The sequence below is a fragment of the Amblyomma maculatum genome, chromosome 3, assembly GCF_055883805.1.
Source record: "Amblyomma maculatum isolate TAMU_Amacu chromosome 3, ASM5588380v1, whole genome shotgun sequence".
Classification (NCBI taxonomy): domain Eukaryota; kingdom Metazoa; phylum Arthropoda; class Arachnida; order Ixodida; family Ixodidae; genus Amblyomma; species Amblyomma maculatum.
This window is the reverse complement of record NC_139346.1, coordinates 214,050,717-214,070,382: the sequence shown is the minus strand read 5'-3', so window position 1 is coordinate 214,070,382 and position 19,666 is coordinate 214,050,717. Positions and strand designations below refer to the sequence as shown.

Sequence of the window (19,666 nt, the reverse complement as noted above, 5' to 3'; positions counted from 1 at the left end):
CTACTAGTTTGACTTTGTTCCGGTTGGACAACTTTCACATGCACACACACACTCACAAAGGAAGGGTTCAGGTGTCGTCCTAACGAAGCATGCTATATGTATTTTTTTTATTTTATGAACACCCACTGAACACACGTACAGTTGTTCTGATCAAATTGATCATTGCGACGACGGGTTCACAAGAGGCTCTTCGATGTAGATAAAACATGATGATCAGTGCTTAAGTGCTAAACAAGCGCCCCCGTGATACGAGACGCGCTCTATAGGATCGTTTTTACACGGACGCGCACGAACACACACACACACGCACGCACGCACACGCACACGCACACGCACACACACACACACACACACACACACACACTCACTCACTCACTCACTCACTCACTCACTCACTCACTCACTCACTCACTCACTCACTCACTTACTCACACGCACACCTCACGGATCTATCAGGTTCGCACCCTCTCGAGGTAAGAATAAAATCCACGAACATGACGCGCCTCTCTCCATAGCCATCGAGGATGCTCGCCACTGCATTTTGCGAACGGAACATCATTGCTAATTTTAACAATCAGTTATCTATGAGCTTAACCATGTAATAAGCTTATGTACAACGTCAAGGAAAGAGAAAATGGCGAAGAATGGCGTTTTGTGGTTAATCAGGGGGTGTGCATCGTGGCATGCTCCCGGCCGATGTGCGACATCTGCACGTCGATAGGCAGCCGGGTGTCGTAGAGGGAGGGTGCCTGGAGGATGATGCCGCACGTGCCCACCAGGCTGGCCAGCGTGAAGATCCACAGGAACAGCCGGTCCAAAACCATAGCCACGTACTTCCAGTCCTCGCAATCCTGCACGACAAGCAACACTGTTTGTAGGTCTCCTTACACTGAACCGCTGCGTCTTGCACAGCCTATATTCCGCTGTACTTGTCTCTGACTTCGTGTAGGCTTCTTTGAGCATCGGTTTCGAGCAACGGATATAAAATCTGCTTGCCAAAGGTGTGTTTCATGACACCTGTCCTGGCCTTTCTCTGTACATATTGTTACGGCACGCGCCGAGGAGCGCTGCGCCAGAAAAAGAAGAGGCGCGGGACGAGCGCGAGACGAGCGCGCGGCGCCAGCGCGAGGGTTAGAGAACAAAAGAGCGCCGGGGCAAGTGATGTTTGCCTGGTGTCCTCCGTTCTTCTGTGTATCTCTAGGCGGGCACAGCGTCCCACAACATTTTTAGTTGCGCGGCCTCTCAGTTTGGAGACGAGCATCCATGCCTTCATTTGCTCGTCCCAGCCTCTCGCCGTCGCAATACCTTCCAGCTGGATGCGGTAAGCATTCCACGAAATAGTGCCGTCAAACGTGGGTAATTCCACTACGTCCAATGATGTATCCGCACCGAGCACGTTATTGGCGACTACGACAGCAGGCCCAGCGACGGCAGGGCTGGAGGCAGCGGTGGCGGTGACGCCTAAAGACTTATGACCTGTGTTCGGCTCGGCTGGCACAAGGCGACGGAAGTCCATCTCCACAGCCTGGGAAGTCAGACGGGCCTCTCATGCGTCCATGCGCTGAGTAACTACATCCAGGAGGCGCTCAATACCGCCATCCAGCTGCTGCGAAGGACCGAGCCCCTCCGAGCGTCTAGGTCTAGCTGCGCCAGCCGCTGCGTCGTCGGCGCCATCGCCTGGTGGCAGAGTCCTGTCGTCTGACACGTCGAGTCCTTGACTTTGGGAGCGGGTGAGCGGCATGATCCCACTTCTGACACCAAAATGTTGTGGGACGCTGTGCCCGCCTAGAGATAGACACAGAAGAACGGAAGACAGCAGGCAAACACCACTTGCCCCGGCGCTCTTCTTTTGTTCTCTAACCCTCGCGCTCGTCCCGCGCCTGTTTTTCTGGCGCAGCGCTCTCGGCGCGCGCCGTAACAATATACATATTGTCACCAACACACGTAGCAAGCAGCACAACAACCGAGCTGGCCCTTTTTAATCAAGCGAAAAACTCGAGAGAGACGAGGATGAAGCTTAGCCACGTGCCAAGCCATTCGGCCACTTGGTGGCGCCAGAAGATGGTCAGCGGTGTGGCATTGCCCCCCTTCCAAGGGGCATCGACCCGATGCCGCAAGCGTAGGGGAATAGTCGAAAAGCGGGGCAAGTAATACGGGAAAGTCTCTGGCTCTGGTTTGGATCCTGAATTGGTTTACCGATTGTAATAGGGCTTCATTCTGGCAACGTGAACTATTTCAGATTTCGGCTGCCGAGAGGAGCGTACAGTGCCTTGTGGTAGCACCTCGTAGTTCACCGCGCTGAGGCGGCGGAGCACCTCGTAAGGTCCAAAGTATCGCCGCAGAAGCTTTTCAGAGCGCCCTCGCAACCGTATTGGGCTCCATACCCAGACTTGGTCGCCGGGCGTGTAAGTCACCTCTCGGTGTCGCAGGTTGTAGCGCTGGGCGTCGTGTACTTGTTGGTGCCGAATTCGCTGTCGGGCAAGCTGGCGTGCAGCTTCTGCGTCACGAATAAATTGGTCAGCCCCCACGACAGTGGAGGGAGCAGAATCTGGAAGAAGCATGGCATCCAGCATAGTCAAGGGTTCGCGTCCATGAACCAAATGAAATGGAGTGAAGCGTGTTGTTTCCTGGAGTGCAGTGTTGTATGCGAACGTGATGTACGGCAGAATCCGGTCCCAGTTCCCATGATCATCGTCTACATACATAGAAATCATATCGGCAATTGTCTTGTTAAGCCGCTCAGTCAGTCCATTAGTTTGAGGATGATAGGCTGTTGTCTTGCGGTGGGTGGTGCCACTGAGTCGAAGTATCTCACTCGTGAGTGCCGACGTAAACGAGGTTCCTCTGTCAGTTAAGACGACTGTTGGCGCACCATGACGGAGTACAATGCTGTGAATGAAGAAATGCGCAACTTCATCTGCGGTACCACGTGGAATGGCCTTGGTCTCACAGTAGCGGCTAAGGTAGTCAGTGGCAACCGCTATATACCTGTTACCCATGGAGGACTTCGGAAATGGGCCCAGTAGGTCCATGCCGACCTGTTGAAATGGGAATTTCGGGGGATCGATAGGCTGTAAGAGCCCAGCTGGTTTAATGGGTGGTGTTTTCCGCCGCTGGCACTCACGGCAGGTACGGACGTAGCGGTGCACAATGGCAGCTAGCCTGGGCCAGTAGTACTTTCGGCGTATCCGTGCCAATGTGCGAGAAAACCCGAGATGGCCGGAAGAAAGGTCATCGTGGCACGCACGAAGAACTTCGTCATGTAGCGTTGTGGGTACTACAAGCAGATAAGCAGTTTCTGTTGGACCGTAGTTCTTCTTGTAGAGCACACCATCACGCAGGCAAAATGACGACAGTCCGCGCCTGAAGAGCTGAGGAGGAGATGACACGGTTCCTTCGAGGTATTCAATGAGGGGTAAAAGTTCAGAGTCAGCCCGCTGCTTTCGGGATAAGGTGGACGTCGCGATAACACCAAGGAAAACGGAATCGTCGTCAGAGCCGTCCGCGTGGCAGGGAGTAGGGGCGCGGGACAGACAGTCAGCATCACTGTGTTTTTTGCCGGACTTGTGCACGATTGTAACGTCAAATTCTTGCAACCGAAGGCTCCATCGAGCAAGCCGACCCGATGGATCTTTCAGGTTTGGCAGCCAACACAGAGAGTGATGGTCGCTCACGACACGAAACGGACGACCGTACAAATACGGACGAAATTTCATGACTGCCCACACAACAGCGAGGCACTCCTTTTCGGTAGTTGAATAATTAACTTCGGAACGGGACAAAGTGCGACTGGCGTAAGCGATGACACGTTCTGCACCGTCCTGCCACTGAACAAGGACCGCACCGAGGCCAACGTTACTGGCATCCGTGTGCAGTTCCGTGTCGGCCTCTTCGTCGAAGTGGCCAAGTATTGGCGTACATTGGAGACGGGACTTGAGTTCCGTGAAAGCGTTTTCCTGGTCGGGGCCCCAAAAGAACGGCTCGGCGTCTTTTGTCAGGCGGGTCAGAGGCTCAGCGATCTTGGAGAAATTGTTAACAAAGCGACGATAGTACGCGCAGAGGCCGAGAAATCGACGCAAGCTTCGTTTATCCGCTGGTCTGGGGAATGAAGAGACAGTGGCCGTCTTCTCTGGGTCTGGGCTAACACCTCGAGCACTGACAATGTGGCCGAGAAATTTCAGCTCGTTAAAAGCAAAGTGGCATTTTTCGGGTTTTAGAGAGAGACCGGCAGATCGGATGGCCTCGAAGACAGCGTGCAAACGTTTCAGGTGCTCGTCGAACGTGTCCGAGAAAATCACAACGTCGTCGAGATATACGAGGCATGACTGCCACTTCAGACCAGAGAGTACACTGTCCATCATTCGCTGAAATGTGGCAGGGGCCGAACACAGGCCAAACGGGAGCACTTTAAATTCATACAAACCATCTGGCGTAATAAAAGCGGTCTTCTCACGGTCTCGCTCGTCAACCTCTATTTGCCAATATCCACTGCGGAGGTCAAGGGACGAAAAGTAAGTGGCATGGCGAAGGCGATCGAGGGAATCGTCTATGCGTGGTAGGGGGTACACATCCTTTTTCGTGACGTTGTTGAGGCGTCTGTAATCCACGCAAAACCTCAAGGTTCCATCCTTCTTTGCCACGAGGACAACAGGCGAAGACCAGGGGCTCGTCGACGGTTGGATAACGTCATCCTGGAGCATTTCTGTTACTTGGCGGCGGATGGCATCACGTTCTTTTGAAGACACCCGGTAAGGACGCTGACATAGCGGACGTTGGTCATCGGCAACTATAATTCGGTGCTTCGTTAGTGGCGTCTGTCGGACCTTGGAGGTTGATGCAAAACAATCTCGGAACGAATTGACAAGATTATCTATGCAGCGTTTCTCACTGGGCGAGAGGTGCGGGTTCACATCAGTCTGAATGGCTGTAGGCGTCGCATTGTCGGGGTCTGACGTGTTGGTTAAAGCGTACTGGCCTGTACATTCTCCAAGTTCTTCAAAATAAGCGACCGCCGTGTTCGCCGTCAAATGTTGGGGTTCACATGTGAAGTTTGTCACTAGCACGTTTGCTTGGCCACGGACAAGTTCGACAAGGCCCCGAGCTACACAAACTTGTCGAGTTAGAAGCAGTGACATGTTAGCTTCAGCAATGCCACTCGTGCCGGCGCTATGATCACATTCGACTGTGACGAACTTGCTCGCACGCGGAGGGATCGTTATGTGGTCGTCACAGACACGCAACATCGTTTTCCGGAAGTCCGTGTTGCTATCAACGGCTCGCTTCGTTGAAAACGATACCATGAGCTGCTCCCGAAGGTCTATAACCGCACCATACTCTTGAAGAAAATCCATGCCGAGAATTAGATCTTTGCAGCACTCTTGTAATACGGCAAATGTGCCAGTGAAAGTAAAACCGCAGATCTCTATGCGGCAAGTGCACATGCCAATCGGCGTCATTACATGACCACCGGCGGTACGCATCATTGGCCCAGACCAAGGCGTCAGAACCTTACGGAGTGCCGTGGCTAGCTGGCTGCTCATGACGGAGAAATCGGCGCCGGTATCCACAAGTGCGGTCACATCACAACTGTCGGCGGTTACAAAAATTTCCCCGGAAACAATGCGTTCGCAGCACGTCGGTAAGTTCATCGGATCGGGTCGTCGCCGCTCGGGCCGTCGCGTCAAATCGTCGGGTGGAGGCTGTTTAATCTGAAACGTAGCGGCGGCCCCACCCCCGGAGGTCGCCGTGTTTAGTTTTCCCGGTGAGGGGACGTGCCTCTGAATTGCCCAGAGGAAGAGTACCGACTGGGCGAAGCAAAACGCTTCGGAGATGTCGATCGCGACCGCCGTTGTGGTGACGTTGGCTGCATCTCGTTAGCAGCCAGGTACTCCTCAATCTCCTGTGGTCTTTCGCCATAGCGGGGTCGAGGCGCGTTTGGTGGAAATCCTCTCAAGCCTATTCTCCGGTATGGGCAATTGCGAAGAATGCGACCAGGTTCGCCGCAGTGATAACAGAGTGGTCGTCTGTTGGGCGTGCGCCACAAGTGCGCCTTGCTGATAGCGGGACGCTGGTATTGCTGTGGCTCGACGGGGCGCAGATCTTGTTGCTGCTCGACGGGGCGCATGTAGCGAGGTGGTGGTCCGACAACGGGACGGAATGGATTTGGCTCGGGAGCAGGTCGACGTAAGACATCACTATAAGTCATGATGCATGGCTCCGGTTGTGGTGCTGGTGGTGGTGGTGGCTGCACCGCTCGCCGAATTTCATCACGGATGACGTCCACGGTAGGATAATTATTTGCAGAGGGAGCATTCAAGTGGAGGTTTTTTAACTCTTCGCGGACAATGCTCCTCACAAGCTCCCGCAATGCCTCGTCGCTGGCTGCTGGCACGGACGCACAGCAGGGTGTGGCCGCTACGCTTGCCTGGCGGCCGTATTGGGTACTCCGTTCCTGCAGGGAACGTTCCATGCTGGTAGCTTCTCTCGCGAAATCTGCGACAGTTCTTGGGGGGTCGCGAATGAGGCCCGCGCATGAGGTGCCGTACCTTCGTTGCCTCAGGCATGGTAGGGTCGGCCCGATTGAAAAGCCTCATCATGTCCTCGACAAACATGGCCACACTCTCATTTGACTGTTGAGACCTTGAACGAATTGCAATCTCTGCATTTTCTTTGCGTGCACTCGAGCTGAATGTTGTAAGTAACTCACGGCGAAAGGCTGCCCAGTTGACAAAGGATGCCTCGTGGTTCTCGAACCACGTCTTGGCCGAGTCTTGCAGCGCGAAGTACACATTCATTAGCTTCCGCTCGTCGTCCCATTGGTTAAATGCAGCCACACGGTCAAAACTGGCCAACCAGTCTTCCACATCCTCTAACCGGTCTCCATGAAATGATGGCGGTGATCGCGGTGCGAGAAGGACGAACGGTGGGGCGTTGCTGGAAGGCTGGCTTGTCTGGCTGCTCGTCGTGGATGTCATGGTTCGTAGCGGGGTGGACAGCGGTTCAAACTCAGGTTGTAGGCCTCGCAGGCGACGGCTGGCTTTATGGACAGGAGTCGCGTCCACGCGTTGATGAGCAGCGTCAGTGACGTCTTCGGGGGCAACGTACATGGGATCATACCCAGCACCTCCACCAAATGTCACCAACACACGTAGCAAGCAGCACAACAACCGAGCTGGCCCTTTTTAATCAAGCGAAAAACTCGAGAGAGACGAGGATGAAGCTTAGCCACGTGCCAAGCCATTCGGCCACTTGGTGGCGCCAGAAGATGGTCAGCGGTGTGGCATTATACATAACAACCATTTAGTACTATGCAGGGATCTTCTACTACGACATGCTGTTCTGTGTATTCGTTAAAGCTGTTTCGAGCCAATGTAGCCCAAAATTCTGAATTAAACTGTGGTGACAGGTGTGCTTCAGAAACTCCCACTTGATTACCAAGCAGAACCTAACAATGCACCTCAAGGCGCATTTTCTGCTATTGGAAAGTGAATGCATGACTACGATGAACTACACTAAACACAAACTGTGAAACGTTACTGCATTATAGCACATAGGGACCCGCATATGTGACAGTCAAGTGTGTCAGTCAAAACAAAACCGTAGTTCCTTGTGCCAAAAATCCTAATTTCGCAATTTGCCTCTTCTTTTGGAAGCACGTAATTAAATCTCAAAGCTGTACCTGTTGGCCGTTCACTGGCTCCTTTATATTCTTTGTTCACTTTTGTGACTTTTCGTTATATTATGAAACTTGGACTGGCTTTATTCCGCGCCAAATTATCGTAGCGTGAACAAAGGACTAAGGATCGGTCTCCCGTTCTTACATATACGCACCCGCGAGGGCTCGATACGTAAGATGATTCGGACGGGTTATCTTTTCATTCTTTGCTGAGACTTGATGGCAGTCCACGCTACCTTAGTATGTTTTCCTCACAATATCTCTCGGAAAGCCGCCCTGATCGTTTCTCTAATAAGTAAGAGAGAAGGGGGGAGGGGGTGCTACACCACTCATTAGAAGGCATCGTGGGGAACCAGGTACATCGTGGGGGTCTTCTCAGCTTCTCCGATATCTCCTTGATATGAGAGTGGTCTTGAAATAGTGGCGGCTAGAAACTTTACTATTCATAGGTGCTTACGTGGAGAATAAACTTAGAACTGTGCCACTAGCAGTGAAGCTTTTCTTCCTCTATGTGCGTCGCTACGGTAGAGCAGCTGTCGGCCTTCATGACAAGGCTACTCAAGCTAATAAACAGTCTGCAACAGCCTCAAACGCTAATAAACAGTCTGCAACAGCCTCAAACCTAACCTCAACCCAATCAAAATTCTCGGTAGCCATCGCGCAAACACCGGCCGCCTCACTTTTGGTTAGTTTTAGGAGCGCTGCAGTTTTGCTTGCACCCAGGCACCGCCACGTGTAGGCTCCCCAGCTTGCACGTGCCTGACACCAAAGCCCGACAACGCCTGTCGTAATTCCGCTGCTGCCGGTCAACCCAAAAGTGGAAGACAGACGTACGCTCTCGTCGTCGTCCTCCTTCCGTATATGGTCGGCGATGAAGAGCACGCTGTCTATAGCTCGGCGCACCTCGGGCGCGCACGCGCCGCCCTCGGGAGACTCGGATTGCGGCGGCGGCTGGCGCTCGGGGGGTGCTGTCTCGGGCGGCCGACGCAACAGCAGCAGCTGCAGCGGGTCCACGGGCGGTTGTTGGCGGTCAGCCGCGTCGGGCCGCCGCAGCAGCAGCAACCTCGGCATCAGGTGCACGAATACACGACGTACCCAGGGCGCCATGCGGTGCGTCGAGGGCGAACGGAAATGCACGTTCAGCACGCCCACGGTCACCGAGATGGACAGCGTCACCAGGATCATGGTGAAAAGCAGGTACTTCCCCAGTAGCGGGACGGCAAGGGACGTTGGTGGGATGATTTCAGCTAGCAGCAAAAAGAACACGGTGAGCGACACCAGGATGGAGATGCAGAGCGTCACCTTCTCGCCCGAGTCTGAAGGCAGGTAGAAGACCAGCACGGTAAGGAACGAGATGCCCACGCACGGGATGATCAGGTTGACGGTGTAGAAGAGCGTCTTTCGACGCATGGTGATGTTGAAGGTGATGTCAGGGAAGGGCTCCTCACAGCAGTCGTAGAACTCATTGTTGTACTTGGCCGGCACGCGCAAGATGTCCCACTCGACGGACTTGTAGAATTCGCTCATGTCGATGCCGGTTTCCACCACCGCCACTCCGGGCTGCTGCTTGACGTGCTGGAGGTCCACCTGAGAGGAAGTGCGGCAGGGGGCTTCAGTCTACACTGGTTCGGACTATCCGCAACCTAGCATGAGAGAAGCCAACAGTCAGAGGAACAAAAGACAGCATAGAGGCCGAGACCTCTTCTTTTCTGGAAGTGTTGATTAGAATCCGAAATTGGTCGTATAATCATTTTAAACAAAAATGATTCCACAGAGTACAAGAGAAGAGAACCATTCACACACCGAGGCCTCGTTGCGCTCTCCGCGCACTGACCATGGTGTAGCCGCAGGCACATGGCTCAAACTCTGTGATGATCCTGCCAGGGCTTGGAGTAAACGCTGTACTCGGTCTTCGTCTTTACTTGCCCAATTACTAAAGATGATTGTCCAATGTTTTAGGGAAATCTCCCTAGGTGCAGTAGATTTGTAATATCCCTGCCTTCCGCCCTCATTTTCTCCTCCTCCCTCCTCAGAATTTAGTCATTAGCCTACACCTGAGCACAGCCATACTGCTCGAAAGGAAAGTTACACAGCTTTCACAGAAACTTCGTAGTTTCTGTAGTCCTGGTCGGCGGTTTGAACCCGGACTTGTCGGGGGCAGTCACTCTACTAACTAAGCTAAACAAGGACGACTAGCATTCAGATGGTAGGGCGGGAGTGCACTGATCAATAACTCTAAGTGGGACCGGTGTTCGTCTGTTTCAGGGGTGATTAGTAAATAATTACTCACTAATTAACACTGAGTAATGACTACTTATGAGTAGTTAGGCTCTTACTACAAATCTACTCCACCTTGGGGGATTTCCATAAAAACATTGGACAAACACCGTTCCCACTTTGAGTTATTGATCAATTCGGTATTTTACCGGCTCATTGAGTTATTGATCAATTCGTTCTCACTCTACCGTCTCGATGCTAGCTGTCCTGGTTAGCTCAGTTGGTATAGAGCGACTGTCCCGGAGAGGCGTAGGTGGTTCGGTTTCGAATCCCGGACCAGAATGAAGTTTCCTTTAACTGCAGAGTTTATGTGAAAGCTGTGCTGCTTTCCTTTCTAGCCGTATGGCTGCGCTCAGGTGGACGCGAAAGAGCACTTACTCCCTTATTACGAGATTTGACATCAGAAATTAAGCAGGAGCTCATCGGAAGGGTGATATAAACACTACCATATTTACGACTCGCAATCGGCGCTAAGGGTGAACCAGTTGGGTTTCTGACTTCCGGCATCTCCTTTAAACACGTAAAGCTCTGAACATGCAAAAACTACGAGATATATGCAATTTGTGGACGGTCACATTAATCGGTGATAATGCTGAACGCACCTCGAGCCCGTCGTAGGTCCACGAACCGAATTTCATGAGGCAGTTCTGCTCGTCGAAAGGAAAGTATTCCACGTCTATCTCGCAAGTACTCTTGTAGAGAGCCGGCGGCTTCCAGACCACCTTGCCGGTCGAGTAGACGGTCGCCTTGTTCATCAGGATCACCTCGTAGTTGCCATCCGCGCTGCCGTCCCGTCCATCCAACGGCAACGAGTGGAAAGGAGAAAATAAAGGTGAGGGAAAGACGCCGTTATGGAGCTCACATTCATTCAAGAATACTTTAATTCCGAATATGCAGCAGGAGAGCAAGCCTGTAAAGAAAACATTTCTCTCCTTGCCACGAACATTCCTGCTCAGCTCTGCTCATCACTGCCACGGTGAAGAAAGAGAAAAGCACCGTATTGTGCCAGCGTGAAAAAATCGAGCTAAAATAGATTGGGCAAAGCATGAATGCGAAGGCTGTATTATGAAGGCTGCCTGTCATTTCCAGGATAATAGCACTCGCAAATCATTTAATGGATTATTTTTTCCACACCAACACACTGGTGTTGATCAAGTGCGCTGAATAGATCAAGAAAGCGAATTTTCGTGTACGTCTGGACGTCAAGTAGAAAATCTGCCTTCGCGGACATGTACGCTATGCTTGAGCCTGTGCTGGCAATCTTGATGGCTGAAAGTTCACGCCCTGAAAAAGCGGTCGGAGAAGGTACCTACAAGTGTTCTGACATCATGTGCCTCGTGTTCTTGAAACAGCGCATGGTGTTCGTTCCTTCTGACATTCATTAGTCGGAGGGAACCAGCAGATACTTCACCCCACCGTATGTTTCCTTTCTCTTTGCTTTCTCTTTGCCCAACCGAAATTCTCACTGCTCACTTAGGTTTCAGAAAAGAGCGCTCTTTAGTACTTTTTGGGCCCATGTCATTAGGAAAGTAACGCATGTCACGGGCAGATTGATACTGCCACCCTGCAAGACGTTTTGACCAATTTACTTTAAGCGCAGTAAACACGTATGGAAGCAAGTAAGCCATATTTTAATTTGAAAGCGTTTTAGGCCAAACCGAGGGCACATAATGTGAACGTAAAAAGTGAAGCGCCGACTGGGCATAGATCTTTAGTGTGGCGTAGTAGTATGTCATAACGAGAAACAGTGTGGTGTAGTATTATGTCGTAACGTTAAACGATCAATGTGGCTTAGAAGAAATTAGCGTTATCGAAATTGATGATACGGAAATTAGTGAAAATTCGTGAAAAAAAATCAGTTGTGACGACATTAGCGACAAGAAAATTACTGATAAGAAAATTAATGATAAGTAAATAAATAAATTATTAGACTTGACTTAATAATAAAATTTAGTTATAAAAAAATCAACTGTAAGGTAATTAGTGGTAAATTAAAAGTTAGTGACAAGAAAATTGGCGACAAGGAATTTAGTGACAACAAAATTACTCGTAAGAAAGTTAGTGATAAGGATGTTTTTGCATTACTCCAATGCGTGTTACCACAGTAATCTCAAATTTTTACTGCCTTCGTACCAGCATATTACTCGCTGAATACAAGAAGCACATTATATAAAATACTGAAAGCCATGCGTGTCAAATACTGAAGCTTCCAGGTTATGCAAGGCTCACTTGTTGAAGAGCACAATGTCTGGCAACCACAGGCTCTCTGCCGGTACGTGGATCATGTCCACACCGCCATAGTCATCCGGGTTCCAGCGCAGCTTGTCGTCTTCCCATACCTGCGAAACAGGGAATGCTACTGGCGTTTCTCTTCTTTTTCCGCCATTGATTTGCAGATACCACTGACGGTCAGCAATCAAGTCTTAAACACAGACGTCGGTCGATCGACCTCATGCATTAAGAACGTTACAGCAAACTTCGATGCCGAGGCCGTCCTCCAGAGTTGAGGAACGCTTTACTCGTGCCGAGGCAATTTCGGCTCGAAGCTATCGTTCCCACGTGGGACGCCCCTATAGGGCTGTTCGCTGGTTCGGAAACTGTGACTTCCTTTGGGTTGATCGGCTGAACAGACGCTGTAGATCAGCTGTGTCACAGGGAAGAACATATGACCTCCAGGGGTCGAGGCGAGCGCGCGAACATCAGGCCGCGAGGCAATGTACAGGAAGAGTGCTGAATAGAGCTGGCTGGTTCAGCTCAGTTTTCGTCGTTCTCTTCCAGCGTAGAGGCTGATCATATGTCTGTGTTATGGGCAAGAATTTTCTAAACATCTGCTGAGTCTGGCAGCCCGTTGTCCACAGTGCCAGAACTGCTTACCTATATCCGAAACCGCCGCGGTGAGATGTCGCCTCTCGAAACCAAAATGAGCAAATAATAAGCACAACAACTGATGGAACTGAATACCAAAACATCTCGCCTGCTCACGCACTGAAACGTCACCTATACTAAGGCAGTGTATGCACGTTACTGACAAATGTAAAGCTAACGACAGTAACAGTAGCAGTGCAATAGTATTAGTAATAATAACAATTTACTAGTAATATTAGTAAAAGCAGAAATATAAAGGAAAACGGATTAGTGTGGTCTTGTTCGTCGGAAGCCGTTGCCCGATCTCTTTCAGCCAGAGCTGTTTGGGCCGCGAGATCGGATCTATACAGAACCGCCTCCCGGTCTGCCCCCACTAGGTTCGGGGTATACGGCTTGTATTGGCACGGCTATACTAGGCGTTAGAGATCGTCTTTTTGGCCACAAAACATGCATTGAGCTGCGAAGGAATTTGATCTTAACAATGTAGCGCTCGGCTGAAGCGATTTTGAAGAAATAACGGGTTGGAACTTTGACAGTAGATGCAGGAACCTCTCCTGCCCCTGTTTTTTCCGTCATAAAACCGTGTTTTCGTGCTTTCGCTTTGATGCATCGCAGCACTTCTGCCCTCCTGGTCCGGAAAAACGCCCAATGAGACCCTAACGCTTTTCCATATTAGCTTCGCTAACTCGGCTGTGCGGCGCACGCCCTCGGTCGCCAGGCGCAAATGCGGCTGTTTTGGTGCGATGATAAGGTCTGATCTACAGATGGCACGAAATTGAGAAAGAAGATAAGAAAATCGAACACTTGGATTTGGGTTTTAATGACCCAGATTTAGAGGCAGCGCTGGATTTCATTGACTATAGGCGCCCCAGTTTCGCTTTGTGGTCGGCATCGTTGCAGTAAATATATTTGGGCACTATTCCACCAGAGCGAGAATGCACCGTGCAGTGTAGAAAACCCTGCAGCGATCTGAACAAAAAGGTACGGAACTATCCTACCAATAAGTACAGGCAAAGTTGCTGCGTCTGGAGCACGGCCACTCCAGCCGCAGAACAATCTGAATATCGGCTAGTTGGTTCTTGGTTAAAAAATGAAGTTAACTAAGGGCAACAAATTGAGAGGAAAGACGTAACAAGAGGCTGGCGTGACACGAGAGGCCGCGCGACGCGACACGTGATCTGCCACTTGTCCCGTCTCCTTCCTGCATTGTCCCTATTGACTGTTTTTCTTTTTTCCTGTGTACTCTATCCTAGTCTCCGCCCTCTTACAGCAGTAAACTTTCGCTAAAGAATTGGGAACTAAACTCTTGCCCGGACCGTGAATCCGCCAGTCATAACATAGGAGTATATAATGCGGCTATTTGAGTGTGATCAGCGGCAATAGTGCGTCATGTGGTCACATGTCAAGCACTTCTGGAGTAAGCTATATGATTGATCGCTAGTATGGCAAGCGGCTGTTACATTTCTTTACCTCTTTTAACGCGATGACTTTATAGGCCGTCATTTCCGGAACATTCTGCGTTGTCAGGGTTGTTGTCGGTGTTGTAAGTGAAAGGTCACTAGCATGGCTCTGGCAGGTCATCATCATCACTAGCCTGACCATACCTACTACAGGGCGAAGGCCTCTCCTGTTTTTCTCTAGTTAACCCGGTCCTATCGAAAATTGGCTGTGGTTTAGCTTCGGTTAAACCTAGTGTGAAGTGGTAGCTCCGGCTGAGGCGCGCGGCGCGCCTCTATATATACTCGGGATTGATGTCAGCGGTGATATGTCTCGCCACGCAACTGCTCACGCTTTAAACTACTTCCCACGTCAGTTGGTCTTTGACCTTGAGCGTAATTTTTTACCTTGGCCTTCACCTTTGATGGAAACATAGCTACCCAAACTGGTTTTGGCTTAAGTTCCAACTTGACCTCGAAGCTGTTTGAAGGTCATCGGAAGAACACGGTGACCTTTGTTTTACCTCGCGTAGTGAAGCTATCGCTTCAAAACAGAAACGGCGAAGTATGGTTGGAGGATTACAGTCTTCCAGGTATCGTTGATTTATTGGGGAGTCGCTCCGAAGCTTTCGCAGATATTTCATGTATTGAAATCCTATTATGCCTACTGAAACATATTGATGCGCGTAGGTGTTATCAGAGCGGTTAATGGCGAGTCCTGATTGCGTTTCTTGTCAGCTTGGTGGTATAAAAACACATAGTAGCATAAATATACTTTTAGGCATGTGCGCCATGTGCACGTATCATGTTTTCTTTTTAAGAACATGGTTATGTTGTGCACAAATTAAAGCAATAGCATAACTATAGGAAAACCTACTCATTGCTTCTTCCGAGAACCTTAAATCGACACTCAGCACTTGTGCTGTACTCTTTTGCCGTTCACATATCCTTGATCCCTCAAACATATAAAGGAAATTCCACTGTTTGTAAAGAAACCGTCATAGGGCTTTCCATTTTTTATTTCCCGTTGCTTTTGGACCACACCGTTTCTTGCTACTGTTTCTTTCATGTTCACATGCGTCCAAAGCTTTTGCCTCTTGTTATTTAATAACGACGTTAACTCAAAAGAAACGAAGAATATCCCCATCCTAAACGTCCGAAGTCAGCGACGGAAAGTGATCCGCACAAATGCGTATCATTTCTTTAACCTGCGATGCGTCCCTGGCGTGTATTGCTGTCATCTAGACATTTGCACTTGAGACGTCCACTACTTAAAATGGTATTGGCGCCTATGCGCGCTCTTGGCACGCATGTCCCCATTGCCATAAGTCCAGTTAACAGAAACCATCGAGTGATGGAAGGGTAAAGGGACAGTACAAGGTAACTCGATCGCTTCGTTAAGATGCCGCGTTAAGAAACCATGGTGTTTCTCCACTTCGAATCGTTACCTGGCCAAGTGAGCTGTAATAGCATGCTGGACTCGATAGCACCGTACTACCACGGAAACAATATAAACAGTGATGCCGGTGCTGCCCCCTCGTAGAGGTTAGATGAAACTTCGTGCACTCGCTGCCTTACACCGGCCATCCCCACTATGCCTGCAGAGCAAATTTAGGGATCCAAATACCGTACTGAGGCTACTGCTTCTCTGCGATGATTGTGCGCCTGTCAAGTTGGCATGTGCACGCACCTGTATCAGCATGGCAATTTTTATTCAGGAGCAATGGTGGCAACCTTTCCTTCACGGACAAGTGCTGGTGACAAACGCACACAGAAATAGGTTCTCGACTTCATAACAAGGTGCCGAAGCCGAGTGTCTCACCTGTTCCAGCCATATGTTAGTGGTCATGACTTGGTGCTTGAGGTTCTGCGCAGAAGTGAAGAGGAGCTTGAGAACGCGTTCGCTGCAGAGAGCAGCCGTTCGGATCGCACTTACGATGTCGATGAGTTGCGACAGCTTGAGGCCAACTACGATGGTCACCTTGTGCGAGTGGTTGCCCACGGGGCGGATAAGCCGGTTATAGTCGGACAGCAGGTCGTCATGGAGCCGCTTGGCTTCGCGCGACGCACACGCAGCCGCCGCCAAAAGCACCAGTCGCAGGATCACCACCATCCCGGACAGAGTTCGCGGCGACTCTTCCTGCTCTCCACTGCGTCAACGCCTTGCCTCGCGAGCAGCGCCGCGCGCCGCATCGATCGGCACCGCGGATGCTGAGTGCGCCGGCGCAGCCCGTTCTATAGACAAGTGAAATGCCGCTAAGCAGCGCCGTGACCAGTATTGTGGCATTCGTTTAGCAACCAAACGAGAGAGGCGACATCTACGAACTCCTTCCCCATACTTAACACACCCCTTTGATTCCCCAAATTGGTGCTATATACGTCCGTTTCGGGAATACTCGAGTGGTCTCGCGTTGGCTATCACTACTGAAATATCTCGTTAACGATTATGGTTTGCAAGTACCCGTGTTCCATGTAAGGCGTTTTGAGAGCCAGGAACCATGTGCTTTGATGGGCAAAGTGATAAGGTGCACACAGACGGTAGGGGGCACCTCGAACAGTAACATCCAAACTCAGCTACCGTCAGTGGCATACCGCTTTCCGCTAGTGCGCGGGGCGTGGCCCACTCCGCTACTGGGGCCCTTCGCGCAGCCATGGCCGGCAGGGCATCGATCCTGCACCCGGCACAGATACCGTCTCGGATTCGAGAGCCGATCGCAGGAAACGCTCTCGGTGTTCCCCGACACCTCTCAGCGCAGCGGGCGCCTTCGATTGGTCGCCGCTTGCGTTTCGAAGGAGCAGGAATGCGGAAACGCCCGCCCGCGTCCTCGACATAAAGATATCTCAGGCAAATTAATCAGGCACCTTTCGAGGACTACACAAGTCTTAGCGTACTTAGTTTCTCTCTTCTTTTTTTATTTCTGCAGAAATGTGGCAGCAAGTGCGCCGCAGTATGTTTAGTAGATCACCGCATCCGTCTCTTTGCATGCAGCGGGGGAAACGTCTGCTTGAAACCGTCACACACACTGCAGCACTAAATGTTGGATAACAAAGACAGAAAGAACAATGGCGCTTCGCAAGTAAGAGATGTTTCAGGCAGCTTTGAAGAAAACTTGTTTGGATGATGCGGCCTCAAACTCAGTTTTTTAACAGGGTCGCTATTTTTGAGGAGATATTAATGATGTTCGAAGCACAGATTTCTTTTTTGGAAAGCTACATACCAACATGTGTTTTAGGTAGGCGTAATAGGTATTCGAAAGGAAATATAAGCAAAGCGCCCACGGAGAAGTCAAAATGAAACGTCGAGTAAACTATTAATCGTGGTAAATTCGTTTTAGTGCTCATAAAGCAAATCTAACATGAAGCACTCCACATGTTCGCTCCTTAATTGAAGGAGAGCAATGCGGAAGCTAAAGTGTTTGTGATGTCCAGTATTTAATTATAGGTGAGAAACACTTGCTTTAAGGTAAGTCCAGTAATAAGAGGCAAATCACTGGAGATTGTAAAAGCTATCTCATGAACAAAAATTAGTTGTGGCTTAACTCTGGTTAACCCTACTTGAATTGCGATAGCAACGGCGGAAGCTTCTTTTGCCTGCTATATCATTCCCCTATCACGCCCTATCAGTGTAAGGTGCTACATTATTGGGGATACTTAAGCTCATCCTTTAAGAGTATGACGCGAGAGCGTAAGCTACCAGCCCACATATAAATGATAAGGGTTCAATGCTGCTGAACCGAATGTGCAGCGAAAGCATCAGCCGCCGGTGACCAAGCGTTCTTCTTCTTCTTCGTGCTACGCGACGGCTCGAAACCTGGCGCAGTATTGCTATCACAATAAACGTAATTCGTAGTTCTTGGCGAAATTTTAGGGAAAGGAAGGCGCAGTATACTTCGGGTGGACATCACGGAATCGTGGACATCCACAATTTATTTGTCAAGGTCACTTGAAGGCCAACCGTGGCGACCGGCCATGAGCTACGCGATGGCTCGAAACCTGGCGCAGTATTGCTATCGCAATAAAAACCACTAAAAAGCTGAGGTTGGGAGCTTCAGAACGATATATAGCATGTACTAAACTTTTATGCTCCGAAATGCAATATATATATATATATATATATATATATATATATATATATATATATATATATATATATATATATATATATATATATATATATATATATATATATAGAACACCACAATCGCGGCGCACAAAGGCACTAGTCACGTGGTATTTGTATTTCGCGGGCTTTCTTCTGAGCCCGGAAAAAAAGATACACGTGAAACTTTCTTTATCGCAATTAATGAAATGGGGGTTTCTGAAGGTGCTCTACAACTTTCCAATTCACATTTTTGGTCTAAAGTCAATATTTAATAAATTAGAGAAATTAACATAATTAGCTAATTAAGTAATTGCAAAACAAAAAATTGCCTGTAGTGCGCAAGGAGGCTGGCAGTTGTATGCAATTGCTTTGTGCCCCTTGGTTCAAGTTAGCTGGGACACCCGGTATATATATATATATATATATATATATATATATATATATATATATATATATATATATATATATATATATATATATATATATATATATATATATATATATATATATATATATATATATATATATATATATATATATATATATATTATATATATATATATATATATATATATATATATATATATATATATAGGGGAAATGAGGGTGCTCGTTATAATACATGAAGGAAAGAAGCTAACAGTCGGCGAGGCCAAGGAAAGCGTTGGGGATGGTACTTTATGTGTGTGTGTGTTTTTTTAATGTTTACTTGGATAATCACAGGGATTAGTAATGTAATCTATTTAGGGGAAAGATAACTAAACACAAAGTAGAAGAAAAAACAACGTGCCGATGGTGGGAACCGAACCCACGACCTCCGAATAACGCGTCCGGTGCTCTTCCAACTGAGCTACATCGGCCGCTGTCCCCCCTGCTACTTTCTTGGGTATTTATGTTGTCTGTATACGAACCTTGAGAGTGTTCACCAGCGCCACCCTCAGCCAAGGCGGCGGACGTGCCACGTCCGCCGCCTGAACACTGAACTTACCGACAGATGTAAACGACAGCGCTCGTGATGTGTATCCTGCTCAACGCTGAGTGTAGCCTCATATCGTTAATGTTGCTAAAGTAAAAACAAAAGTTAATGGCGGCAAGATCATTGAGCTGCATCACTGCTTATAGGTTTTTACTGGCAATTTGAATTATATCGCTGGTTTCTTGGACACATTCCAGCAATACATTAATAGATGCTGAAGTCTTATCCACAGAACTCTTCTCGCGACTCTGTAGAAAGCAGTGGCCAGTAATCGGCCAGTTTAATCAAATATCATGATTGCCGGCCTAAAGCAAGAGGGCACTTCGATGGACTGC

General features: G+C 49.3%; 1 protein-coding gene across 1 annotated transcript; it reads right to left on the bottom strand.

Moving 5' to 3' along the window:
- Positions 1–536: 536 nt before the first annotated feature.
- Positions 537–16,388, bottom strand: LOC146197663 (acetylcholine receptor subunit alpha-like). Its single transcript, XM_084599576.1, has 6 exons — positions 16,190–16,388; positions 16,076–16,120; positions 12,182–12,291; positions 10,555–10,735; positions 8,510–9,262; positions 537–851 (listed from the first exon to the last, which is right to left on the bottom strand). The coding sequence occupies exons 1-6, from the start codon at positions 16,364–16,366 to the stop codon at positions 663–665; spliced, it is 1,455 nt and encodes a 484-aa protein (XP_084455702.1). The 5' UTR covers positions 16,367–16,388; the 3' UTR covers positions 537–662.
- Between the last annotated feature and the right edge of the window lie 3,278 nt (positions 16,389–19,666).

Coding starts and splice junctions, on each gene's coding strand:
- LOC146197663 (XM_084599576.1), bottom strand. CDS start 16,366: ATGGTGGTGATCCTGCGACTGGTGCTTTTGGCGGCGGCTGCGTGTGCG. Junction 12,292..16,075: donor CTAACATATGGCTGGAACAG/GTGAGACACTCG, acceptor CCTGTTTCGCAG/GTATGGGAAGACGACAAGCT. Junction 9,263..10,554: donor GGACCTACGACGGGCTCGAG/GTGCGTTCAGCA, acceptor ACTTCCTCTCAG/GTGGACCTCCAGCACGTCAA.